Below are 12,831 nucleotides of genomic sequence, written 5' to 3' on the forward strand. Positions count from 1 at the left end.
CCAGTAGTCATGTATGGATGTGAAAGTTGGGCCATAAAGAAGGCTGAGTGCTGTAGAATTGATGTTTTTAAATTGTGGTACTAGAGAAGACTCTCTTCCAGGGGTAGAGAGTCCCCTGGATGGCAAGGAGCTCAAACCAGTCCATCCTAAAGGAAATCAGCCCTGAATATTCATTGGAAGGACTGATGCTGAAGCTGAAGCTCCAATACTTCGGTCATCTGATGCAAAGAACTGACTCATTTGAAAAGACCCTGATGCTGGGAAAGATTGAAGGCAGGAGGAGAAGGGGATGACAGAGGATGAGATGGTTGGATGGCATCACTGACTCAATGGAGATGAGTTTGAGGAAACTGGGAGAGAGTGATGGACAGGGAAGCCTGGCGTGCTGCAATCCATGGGGTCGCCAAGAGTCGGACACAAATGGGTGACTGAACAACAACAAGGCAAAAGGTACATTAGGGAGTCTGGGGGTGATTATTCCAATGCACACAGCAGCCTGGCACCCCGCAGGCCTCTTTGCTGGTCTCTCTGATCCCTGCCACTCCGAAATGCGGCCTGGCTCACCTGCGTGTCTGCTTTATAACTCTCTCACAAAGATCAACTAGTCAAAGGAACACGGTAAAAAGGTAGAGAGTTGTATACACACACACATAAGGTGATCTTTTTAAAAAATAAAAATAAAAATATTATTTTAATAACATAGTTTTGGCCTGGTTGACTCCAGACATCTTCTCACTGAACATTGATAGATCTAATTAATTGTATTGAACTGTCTTCAGTGTCTTTTGAAATGTCAGTGGCTAAATACTGATGTTAATGATTTCCATTTAATCTGTGAGTCTGTGGGGTATTTGAATTATCATCTGTGATACCTCTAAAGGTTTGAAAAATAGGAGGGAAATTGTATAAGGAAATCTGATAATTTTAACTAAAATTAAATGCCCAAATATAACAACCTCATGAGCTTTTCTGTTGACAAACAGCAGAGTAGGAAAAAAATTTTATTTTTAAGCTTTTGGATATTTACTGGAAAATACAATTGCTAGAAGTAAAACCATATGCAAAGTAAAAGCCTTCTATTATATCATTAAGCTTTATATCCAAAATAGATCTTGGATACTAGAAAAAAGAATATATGAATTGACCTGAGTTAAAGCATCACGTATAAGAAGTTAAAGTTGACAATGCAACCTTGTTTGTGACTTCCCTGAAGATTTTTTACCCATAAAAACAACATATTATTTGCTAAAATATTTGGAAGATGTTAAAAATATAATACAAACACTTGGCACACTTGAATCTACTGGTATCTTCTTCCAGCAAGTAGCCTGTAGTCTACTCAGTGAACACATTTGCTCATATGCACGTGTGTGTTTTTGCATATGAGATCAAACTCAGAGACTAGGGACAGGTCCCCGGCATGCAGACTCAGCAGTGGAGACTTGGGGAGCGGGCCTTTTGTGTCTGTGGATCAAAGTGCCCACCCCAGTATTCTGGCCTGGAGAATCCCATAAACTGTATAGTCCATGGGGTTGCAAAGAGTCAGACACGACTGCGCGACTTTCACTTTACTTTGCTTTTCCTTCTGGGGCTGCCTCCTAGCCTCCCCCAGACTTCTGCTTTTTAAAAACTCTTCACTTCAGTCTCATCTCTGCCAATTCCAACTCTAACTTCTCTCTGAAGCCCTCCCAGATGGCCCTGGTGGGAGACAGTGTCCACCTTATTTGAATACACAAGGTGGCCCAGGTAACCCCTCATCGGGCATCGAGGCCTTGTTACTTTTATTGTAGTTATGAAAAGTGAAAGTGTTAGTCTCTCAGTCATGTCTGACTCTGCAGCCCCATGGACTGTAGCCTGCCGGGCTCCTCTGTCCACAGACTTCCAGGCAGGAATACTGGAGTGGGTTGCCATTGCTTTCTCCAGGGAATTGTAGTTACATAGGTATACATCCCTTCTCAAGACAGGGGAATATGCCTTGAGGATTTGTCTGCTGTGCAGAGGGCATTGGGCCAAGCAGTGAGGGCTGGCGGAGTGAATACGGGGTGGATGTTCCTACACGTCCTACAGTATTTGTTGTGCAGCGGCTATGGGGTCGGGCTTTGTCCCACACACTGAGGCTACAGAAACAGTACACCCTCAGAGAACCTTCACACGGTGACGGGACTCGGACAATAAATGAAACGAGTGCTCCCAAGAAAGAACGTTAATTTGTGATAAGACTGGAGGTGTCATGTATGGATGTGAGAGTTGGACTGTGAAGAAAGCTGAGCACCAAAGAATTGATGCTTTTGAACTGTGGTGTTGGAGAAGACTCTTGAGAGTCCCTTGGACTGCAAGGAGATCCAACCCGTCCAACCTAAAGGAGATCAGTCCTGGGTGTTCTTTGGAAGGAATGATGCTAAAGCTGAAGCTCCAGTACTTTGGCCACCTCATGCGAAGAGTTGACTCATTGGAAGACTCTGATGCTGGGAGGGATTGAGGGCAGGAGGAAAAGGGGATGAGATGGCTGGATGGCATCACCAGCTCAATGGACGTGAGTCTGAGTGAACTCCGGGAGTTGGTGATGGACAGGGAAGCCTGGCGTGCTGCAATTCATGGGGTCGCAGAGGTGGACACGACTGAGTGACTGAACTGAACTGAACTGACCTAATTATACATGCGGCTCGGGAGGTCAGGTGACCAGCCAGGCCCCTTTGAGATGTCAGGTGTGAGTTTTATCTTGAAGAACGTCAAAAGGGCAGCCTTCCACAGACACAGAGGACATTTAGGGCAGAGGGCAAACCCACTGCATAGTCCCAAGGTCTGAGAGGAGGCCCATGTGGTAGGCACAATGCAATACAGGGTGGGAGGCATGCAAGGGTGCCACCATGATGGGCCCTCAGGGGCCATGGAGAGGAGATGGGCGAACTTTAAATGCAATGGAGCACCGCTGAAGAGCTTTAAACAGCAGAGCAGCCGTGACGAGATGTACAGTTGCTACATGGAGAAGGGATGCAGGAGCCAAAGGAAGAGACGGGAGAACAGCAGCGGTGGTTTGGGCAAGAGGGGAAGTGGGTGGCAGTGGAGGCGGGAGAAAGGGGAGACCTGGAGACCCGTCTAGGGGGCCAGGGGGCGAAGGGCGATGAGGGGCCCAGCAGCTGTCCTCTGGGCAGTGGGGGTGGAGGTGCACAGAACGAGAAATTCAGGGGTGTGTGCGGACATGGCTTTGACCCCAGCTCAGCACTAGAGGAGGCTGGTATGACATAAACTGAGACAGACCAAGGTTTTCTGCTTTGGCATCGGAATCGTTCAGGGGGAGGAGGAAGTACTCTGGTTAACCTCTTTGCAAGTGGCTCTCTTGAAGCTGAGGGCTTCCTGGCTTGGGTCTCTGGCACAAGCAGAGGGGATGGGGCCAGACGGGACTCTTCTGTCCTTCTGAGTGATCACAGGGCGTCTCCCCTCACCTTTGTGGTGGGGTTGTTGTTCAGTCCCTAAGTCATGTCCGACTCTTTGCAACCCCATGGACTGCAGCACACTAGGCTCCCCTGTCCTTCACCATCTCCCGGAGCTTGCTCAAACTCAAGTCCATCGAGTCGGTGATGCCATCCAACCTATCTCATCCTCTGTCATCCCCTTCTCCTTTTGCCTTCAATCTTTCCCAGCATCAGAGTCTTTTGTGGTGGGGGGTAGGGGACAAATGGCGATTAAAGGTCTCTGGGCCTTGGGACATTACTACCCAACTGCTCTCTTCTTCTGGGACGAGCAGGGGACAGGATGGTGAGAATGGTGGTGTGTGGATGATGCGCTGAGTAACCCCATAGGGGGTTGTTAATGACACGCCAAGATCTCGTGCCGATTACTTTTATATCACTGATAACAGCACCAAAGCAGCCGAGCCTCAGACAGGAAGTAACTTACCCAAAGTCACATCATTAAAGAGCAACAGAGCAAGCAGTGAATTCAGGCTGCCTGGCTCCAATCCCTACACACATAACCAAACATAACAACACTGCCTTCATCTGATGTAGTGTAATAATCATTTTGAGTGACAGTAGCCTTCCTGGCTTGCTGCATTTGTCTTGTGACCTGTCTACTCAGACCACACGTGGCCAAACCACCCATCCTGCCTCATCCTTTCTGAGACGATTCCCAAGGAGAATGTGTGACGTCAGACAGTAGCTCTGCCAGGGGAAAGGCAGGGCAGGCCCGCCCTGGTTCTGATGGTCACATTTTACACTGGGTGGAAAATCCACCCAAAGGCATACCTTCACATGTGAATGAAAGGAGCAGAGAAATAATGAGACAGGCTGGGGCCTGGGACCCTTGGCTGCGGTGCTTGTACCTGGACACACCTCTCCTCCAGCAACGAAATAAAAAAGAAACCATCAGGGACTAAAAAAAACTGTGAGCATGCACAGTTGGGGCAAATTCTGGACAACAAGATACACAAAGACCAAAAAACCACTTCTGAAGAGCCGGGAGCAAAAGCAGGATACTGCGCATGCCCCCTGCACTCAACACCAGCAAAGGGGCTGGCAGACCACCTATGACACCCTGCAGTCCGAACCCTGGACTCACCCCTCCTCTCACCCCGTACAAGAAACCAGCTCGCTCCGCTTCCCTTGGGCAGTGAGCAAGCAGGAGAGACCGTCCCACTGCAGCTGCAGGAGCCCAGATAAAGCCTCGCCCGAACTGCTTGTCTGGCCCCTGATCAATTTCTATTGATTGAGGGAGACCAGAAACCCTGGTTAAAAAAAAATAATAGTAACACAGTGTCAGAAGACAATACTGTTGCTGGTAGGGGTATACTTCGAGCCAACGTTGCCCATGCTGGGCAGGTGCGGATGTGAGCGCCTTGGTGGAGACCTTGCTCTCCCTTGCCTGGCACGAGCTTCTTGCCCCCCTCTCAGCCCACATCTGCTTGTCCTCATCACTGTCATCACACAGGGATTGGCACTCTGTACCTCCAGAGATCTGAGGGGATTGGAGAATGACTTAAATGCTTTTGGAAATAGTTGTAAAGAGTGGTTTTAAAATCACTGAAAATCTGCAAGGCTTTTGCAAAAGTTCCTTTACTTGCCAAAGACACAGATATGCTGATTTGAACCCCAGGTCAAACCACCAATCTCTGTTTATGACTTGAGTCCTGGTATTAAAGTTAAAAAATGATGAAGAAACTCCTTTCGGGGAGTAAGCTACTTGCCCATTCCAGATAAATGGATACTTCCAGCTTTCATGACAACATATAATTTATAATCCCTTTGTTGGAGAAGACTCTTGAGAGTCCCTTAGACTGCAAGGACTGCAATGGACTCCAGTCCATTCTAAAGGAGATCAGTCCTGGGTGTTCTTTGGAAGGAATGATGCTAAAGCTGAAACTCCAGTACTTTGGCCACCTCATGTGAAGAGTTGACTCATTGGAAAAGACTCTGATGCTGGGAGGGATTGGGGGCAGGAGGAGAAGGGGACGACCGAGGATGGGATGGCTGGATGGCATCACTGACTCGATGGATGTGAGTTTGAGTGAACTCCAGGAGTTGGTGATGGACAGGGAGGCCTGGTGTGCTGCAATTCATGGGGTCGCAGAGTTGGACACAACTGAGTGACTGAACTGAACTGAACTGATGACTTTGCTACACTATTATTAACAATAATAGGCCTCCTCAAATATTTTTCCAGACAAGATGGGCCATCATCACATAAAAATAAATGAAATAATATATGTAGTGGTGTTGTAAGCAAAAAAAGTGGTATTGGCCACACAGGAGATGCAAGTCCTCAAGTATAGAAGCCAGTTCTGTACATGGATACTTATGAAACAAAGCTGTCTTTAATAAAGGATTTTTAACGGCCTTGCAGGAATAATTCGCAACCCTCAAGAGTCACTTTTAATCCTGAGCATAAATACTCAATCACAACCATCCAGCTGCAGGGAGCACATGCGTGTCCGGCGGCTGAGACGGTGGGCTTAGCTGTGCTGTCTCTGAGGGTGGATCCATGGAACTCGATGGTCCATTTCACAGATATTTATTGCGCTCAGTTCTGGTTATCTACTGCTGCATAACAAACTCTCCCCAAACCGGAAACAACACTTTTTCATTTAAAACAATACATTTTCACTGTCTCTGAGTTCTGGGTGGTTCTCCAGGGGTCCCTCAAGAAATCGCAGCAGAGACTGGTGCCATCTGCAGGTGACTGCAGTCACACCGCTGGTGCCTGGGTGGGTGGGAAGTCTCTCCACATGGCTGCCTGGGGCCTCCTCCCAGCATGGCACTCTCAAGGTAGCAGGACTCTCACTCTTTTAGTTTGTTAGGGCAGATGGCTTCCCTCAGAGACCACGTGGCATCCCTCTCCAAAATAACCAACTGGAAACTGGAAGGCGTCTTATGACCCAGCCTTAGGAGTCACTCTGCCCAAATCCATCGCTTCAAGGAATCACAGCCCAGCCCAGATTCAAGGGGAGAGAGAGCACTAGATTCTACCACTCCCTGGTGAAGACAGGGAGGAAAGTCTTGATTGGCAGTCACCTTAGGGAAAAGCTACCGTCAGCTTCAACTACACATGTGACAGACACTGAAGGTGACAGAGCTGAATGGAACTCTGTCCTTCCCCCAAGGAGATATGGGGTGGCCCAGGCACAGAAGGGAACTGGCTGATGGAAACAAAGCTCACTGTAGAGACAGACGGGATGATGGAGGCGTTCTGTCTCCTCCAGCATCCCTCTAGGAAAAAATACCCTGGAGAAACAGCTCTTTGCATTTGGACCAAGAGGGACAGTTCCTTGAACATATTAAGGATCTAAAAAATATACACTTCACGTCAGCTCCATGATGGGTGGGGAGACAGGTGGGTAAAGCAGTGGCCCTGTAAACATCAACTTCCTGAACGAAACCTTGTGCCTAGGTAGCCTTGCAGCCCCGAAGAAATTCTACTGGCAAATCATTCTGTGCTATTCCTTTCCTGGTTCTTTCTATAGATGATCGAGAAAAGCATTACAAACCTTTGAGTTAAAGGTACGGATGTGGCTGTTTTAATAACTAAAAATCATGCTATCTTGGCTGAAGACTTGGCCAAAAACCCAAGTTGGCCGTTTGGCCACTTTATGGTGGGCAAACCTCAGGTGAGACACTGGAAAGGCTTGGGGCTTGGTTTGCATACCTCTAAAATGAGGATGGTGATTCCAGCCTACCTAACCCAAAGTGTCGTGAAGTCCAAATAAGCAATGGCTAGGAAGGCCTTTCACAATGGTTAGTTTTCGTTCCTTTGTTTTTTGACATGGACCATTTTTAAAGTCTTTATTGAATTTGTTACAATTTTCCTTCCATTTTATGTTTTGATGTTCTGGCCACAAGGCATGTGGGATCCCAGCTCCCTGACCAGGGACTGAACTGCACCCCCTGCATTGAAAGCCCAAGTCCTAACCCCTGGACCACCGTAAAATGGCTAGTTTTATAAACATGTCAAACATGGATATTCCAAAGGTCTGGAAGGCCTGGTTTTTTTTTTTAACACTCCACTCCCCCATCCCTACTCCAGATTCCCATCTTCCCCCTGGGCCTGACAGCATTTATTTTAAACTCAACATTTTGACTTCCACTGATGTAAAAATACATTCGGTATATGGGTCACTTCTTTCTAGGGGTGATTCTAAACGGGATATTTTGGAGTGAGTCTAGGGGATGAAGTATGTATATAAACGGGCATCTGAGGGAAGACCTGAGTATAAAAAGGGAGAGCTGGCAGGTAAAGAATTTTGCTAATCAGTTGACCCAGGGCCGACGTACCTCACAGTGGAAGCAAAGCGCTAACTGCGTTAGAACTCAGTGACTCACAGGCAGAAGACTGCCCCTGCACTCCCATCAGGAACAAGCAGGTGAACACCAGCATCCCGGGCTCCGAGCACCCACGGCACAGAGGCGAAGCGGGAGTGGAAGCAGAAGCGGAAATGGAAGGGGCGGGGTCTTACCAGGAACTTCCGCTTCTGCTTCCAGTGGCTGCCCTGGGCGTTGGTGGCCACGTGGGCCTCGGTGACGGTCTTGATGAGCTCCCATTCCTGGTCAGTGGGCTCTGGCTTGTGCCCCATGGATCTCTGCAGCTCCTCCCGCCGCCTCTTCTCCCGGTTCTCCTCGATGAGCTTCCTCTTGGCCAGACGCTTGCTGTCGTCTAGGACCACTGCGGGGGGAGAGGGACACAGAACAGACATTCTCCAGACAGCTGGCAGAGCCGCGGGGGCTTGGGTGGCTCAGAGGGGGTCACCTCGAGTCCTTTCTCCTTAGGCGGCAAACTGCCACCGGCTAGCCATTGTCTACCACAAGCCCCAGCACCAATTTCCCAAAGCCTAGCCAGCTTTCCAAAACAAAGTGGGGTACGGCAGACACACTTGGACACCAGGCATCTTAGCTCCACAGAGGGTGACCCTAAATAAGAACGAAGCAGAGCCAGGTAAAGCCCATCCCACCTAGAGGGTCATAGGTGGGTCTGTCTAGCCAGTCATTCACTGAATTCACTCTTAAGGTGTCTGTTCCTCCCCAAACGGCTCTTAGTAAGGACTTCAGGTTAAAAAAATTCTGGAGCAGTAAACAGAGGCTGGTATCCCTTTCTCAGAGGGAAAAGGAGTCTCGCTCTTCCCTTGTTTACTCAAGGCTGATTAAAGTGGCTAGGAGCTTGCCAAGCTCAGCCCTCACAGATACTTTCTTTGCATTGCGGTATACCTGGTCAACCCTCAAAGTGATTAAAGAGCCCAGGCTTTGGAATCTAGAAAGACTGGGGCTTGAATCCTGAGACTGCCACATTCTAGCTGTGTGACCTCCAGCAGCTTACTGAGGCTCTCTGAGCTTCTGTTTCTTCCAGTATAAAATGGGGTCAATAAGGCTTACTTCGCAGGGTGTCAGTATGATGATGCAGGACACATGCTCAGTAAATAGAGCCGTGAATTGTGTCATTTATCCGTGGTCCCTACCTTTTTGGCACCAGGGACTTATTTTGTGGAAGAGACTTTCTTTTTTTTTCCCATGGACTGCAGGTTGGGGGATGATTTGGGGATGATTCCCACACATTGCATTTATTGTACATGTCATTTCTAACCTAATGCTACTGCTGATCTGACAGGTGGTACCAGTTCAAGGGCCAGAGGCTGAGGACCCCTGATAAGCAAAAGGGAAATCAGAAGTGCAGGTAAGAGCAACCTATACCTCTGTGGTTAATTTCCAAAAGGAGACTGTTTCACCAGACTCTTAGTAGCTCGCAATGGCACGGAAAGGCTCTGGGTTCATACTACAGAGTGTGTTTTACCACTGCTGGATCTCAGCTCTGATCTAGCCCAACTCCCTCTTTCACAGAGAAGGAAGAAGGCGATCATGACTTCCCGAAAGTCACACATCAAGTTCATGGCCGGGCCAAGGTTAGACCCAGGACCCCTGACTGCACACCTAGAACGCCATCGTCCTAGGGCCCTTTCCTGAGGAAGGTGTGACCTGCTAGGGAAAGCAGGCATAGCAGAGGAAGAGAACCAGAAGTGCCTGGTGAACCCATAAACAGAAAAGGAGACCCTGATCATGGAGATGGGGTTGGATCTTTAAAGTGAGGGGGGCACTTAGACATGTGGGCAGGCTGGGTGAGCCCCGTGAACTCAGCATGGTTCACCCATTAAAAGGAGGCAAGGAGAGGGCTGTGCTCATAGCCCCACTCCCCAAATGCTTCCCTGGTGTCAGGGATCGTGGCAAATTAGACGTGTATTATTCTAATTGAATCCTAAGATCAGCGATAACTTCACACAAGGGAAACCTGAAATTAAGTCCAGTGGGCACACAGCGAGTAAGTGGCAGACCCAGGACTCCAACAGTTTTTCTGATTATAAAACCTGAGCTCTTATAACGAATGACTCACATGCAAGCAAGTTGCACTCAAAATGAATTTCCACCTAGTGTGGATTAACACTGAGTTTTTCAAGCTCATCAACTTTTGCATCTTTAACTTTCAGTAAAACGGTGCAGTGGACATTCAGCAGGTCCCTTCTCTCCACAGAACCTTAGCAGGCATTTTGTTGGCAACCAGTAAAAGCTTTTCGGAGACAAAGAACTCCGCCAGAGGTGGGGATTAACCCATGGTTTCCAGCCTCACGCCCTGACACAACCCTTCTCCTTTCTTTCTATATAAAAGATTCCCCTTCTGTCTTCTTTAATGGGCAAACCAAGGACGTTCCAGAGATTTTTGCTGTTGTTCTTAGAGAACTCTGTTTATCATAGAAATGTGGCTGTGACTCTTTCCTCTTCACGAGGTCCTCATGCATTCTTTTTTCCTTCCTCTTTTCTTTAAACTAAAAGTTGAAATCCTTCACCAATGTGCAAAAAATTTATGCCAGAAGAAACTAGTAACCCAGATACCTAGCAAAAGGGAGGGCACACATTCTGAATGGCATGATTCTTATTTCATGATTAGATTAATTAAAGTGACTGGTGTAAATCCCTTGCACAGTGTGGGGAAGAGACCCCGACGGCTAATCTCACTGCCATATGCTGTGGCACTTTGAAAACTGGGAAAGATGACTTCAGCTTGGAATGTTTTTATGGGCTAAAAATATAACAACAACAAAAAACCAACTGTAGGATGAGTCATGCAATAGGACTCAAGTTCACATTCTTTAGAAATTTCTGAACACGATGTTTTCTGCCAGTGCCCCGACTCCAAAAATGCCCACAAAATAAATTCCTGTCTCTGCTTTTGGAAAAAAAGAGAGAATTAGTCCATGCGGTTCTGACCACATGAATGCTGTGTGGAAAATTACACCTCATCAAGGTGGGTGGACAAGACCCCTCGTCTGTAACCTCTGTGCAAACGGAGTATGGCTGCCTGTCCTGCAAGCATGACGGGGACAGTTTAACCTCTGTCCCTCAGCCATCATCTGGATGCCTCTGGAGTCAGGAGCTGATGGGGAAGGTCGGATGGAAACCGACCAGCCATGGATGGGAGTGAGGGTCCCTGAAAGGGCTGGGTGCTTGCCCCCTGTCCACAAGCATTCCTGCTTTCTTTCCTGCCTGGTTGTTGTCCTTGAGCCACCCTTTCCCCAGTCACCACTCCCTGAATATGAAGTAAAGGAAGCAAATTGTTACTTACAATCTGTTGCCATGCCAACGTAGATGCATTTTTTAAAGCGACATTCCTGGCACTGATTTCTTGTGACTTTGTCTATGACACACTTTCCTTCATATTTACAGGAATAGGATGGATGGAGATTTTTCTGAATGGTTCTTCTAAAGAAACCCTACATGAAAGAGAAAGACCCAAGACAGCCGTTTCAGATTGTCTAGAAATAAAGGACCTCCGGCATTTTGCATCTTCCTAATCACGGTGGCTGGTTTTGGACCTCACCTGTGTACAGGCCTGTAGCTCTACCCATTCCAGTATAGGGCAGCTGACCCAAAGTGAATCTAAGGAGTTCTCAATCTGAGGAGAGGGAGAGGTCAGAAGCTGTGGAGTCATCATCTTTTTGGCATTTACTCAAAGCTAACGGGAAAATTGGTATTCACGCTTATGTTTTCCAAACAGTGAGTCATATAAATAATTTCACTTTATAGAATGCCACAATGTGAAAGCCTCTCAATCATGTCTCTTTGCCACCACAGGGACTGTAGCCCGCCAGGCTCCTCTGTCCCTGGGATTCTCCAGGCAAGAATACTGGAGTGGGTTGCCATGCCCTCCCACAGGGGGTCTTCCCTACCCAGGGACTGAACTTGGGTCTTCTGCCTTGTAGGCATTCTTTACCATCTGAGCCAAGCTTTGAAGAGGTTTGCTCTTTATACTGGAGAATAAAAAAGCTAGATACTTGTGCTGCTCTGTGAATTAGTAATGTAATCATCTAGTATTTAAATGCACGCATTAACTGCCTTTAGAGATTTAGTTTAATTCTGGTTTTCGACTCTTGAGATGGCGGTGACCAGCGCAGATAGCCCTTAAAACAACAGTCACTGGGGAGGAGAAAATTCCAAATTCACCAAATTTTCCCCAAAGCTCGTGGCACTGGAGTTTTCCTTTCCTAGCACCCTGTTTCTCCAGAGTCTGTAGACACTTGCCCTAAAGTTCAGTGTTTCTCCCTCTCTCAAGGCACAGGAGAGGGCCACCTGAGGATAGAAGGGGGTTCCAGGCCTAGCTGACTTATGTAACCCCCTCATGGCCGTGTCACATGAGAATCCTTTCTGGACATGGTACTCAAGTCATAACGGCAGAAAGCGCTCCTTGTGAGTGGCGCGGTGCAGAGTGCTGCAGACAGGCGCCATGCCTCTGTCTCTCCCACAACCTTCTGAGGTCGGAACTCTTAATATCTCCACCGCGGGGATTAAAAACTAAGCCTCAGACAGGTTAAATCACTTGCCCCAAATCACATGGCAAGTACACGCTGGAACTGGAGCCTGGGAATTGGACTGCAAGTGTTACTTATTTAACTGCTTATATGATATAAACTTAGTCCAGTTTTACTGTATTATTTAAATGTTTTAGATGAACATATTATAAACAGTCCCTTCTCACCCACTCTCAAAAAACCACATCGTTTTATGTTTCAGTATACATTAGCAAGGCACAACAGGTTTTAAAGGACTTGTCTGTTAAAGCTTAAAGGAACCTCCAACTTGGTTGCATAAACTGGACTTCGATGCCAGCTGATCTAGTGAAAGTGGCTCAGTCATGTCTGACTCTTTGCGACCCCATGCAAAGTAATTCCGTGTATCCAATGCATGGAATTCTCCAGGCCAGAATACTGGAGTGGGTAGCCATTCCTTTCTCCAGGGGATCTTCTCAACCCAGGGATCGAACCCAGGTCTCCCGCATTGCAGGCAGATTCTTTACCAGCTGATCCAC

At 47.7% G+C, this 12,831-nt stretch overlaps 1 protein-coding gene across 1 annotated transcript in view; it reads right to left on the bottom strand.

The window, feature by feature from the left end:
• Window positions 1–12,831, bottom strand: part of THRB (thyroid hormone receptor beta) — a 383,591-nt gene that overhangs the window by 13,565 nt on the left and 357,195 nt on the right. The window contains exons 6-7 of the mRNA XM_068971138.1: window positions 11,092–11,239; window positions 7,946–8,151 (exon numbers count right to left, since the gene is read on the bottom strand). Coding sequence (XP_068827239.1) covers window positions 7,946–8,151; window positions 11,092–11,239 — 354 coding nt within the window. The remainder of the gene's footprint in view (window positions 1–7,945; window positions 8,152–11,091; window positions 11,240–12,831) is intronic.

This window comes from Capricornis sumatraensis, chromosome 4, assembly GCF_032405125.1.
Source record: "Capricornis sumatraensis isolate serow.1 chromosome 4, serow.2, whole genome shotgun sequence".
Classification (NCBI taxonomy): Eukaryota; Metazoa; Chordata; class Mammalia; order Artiodactyla; family Bovidae; genus Capricornis; species Capricornis sumatraensis.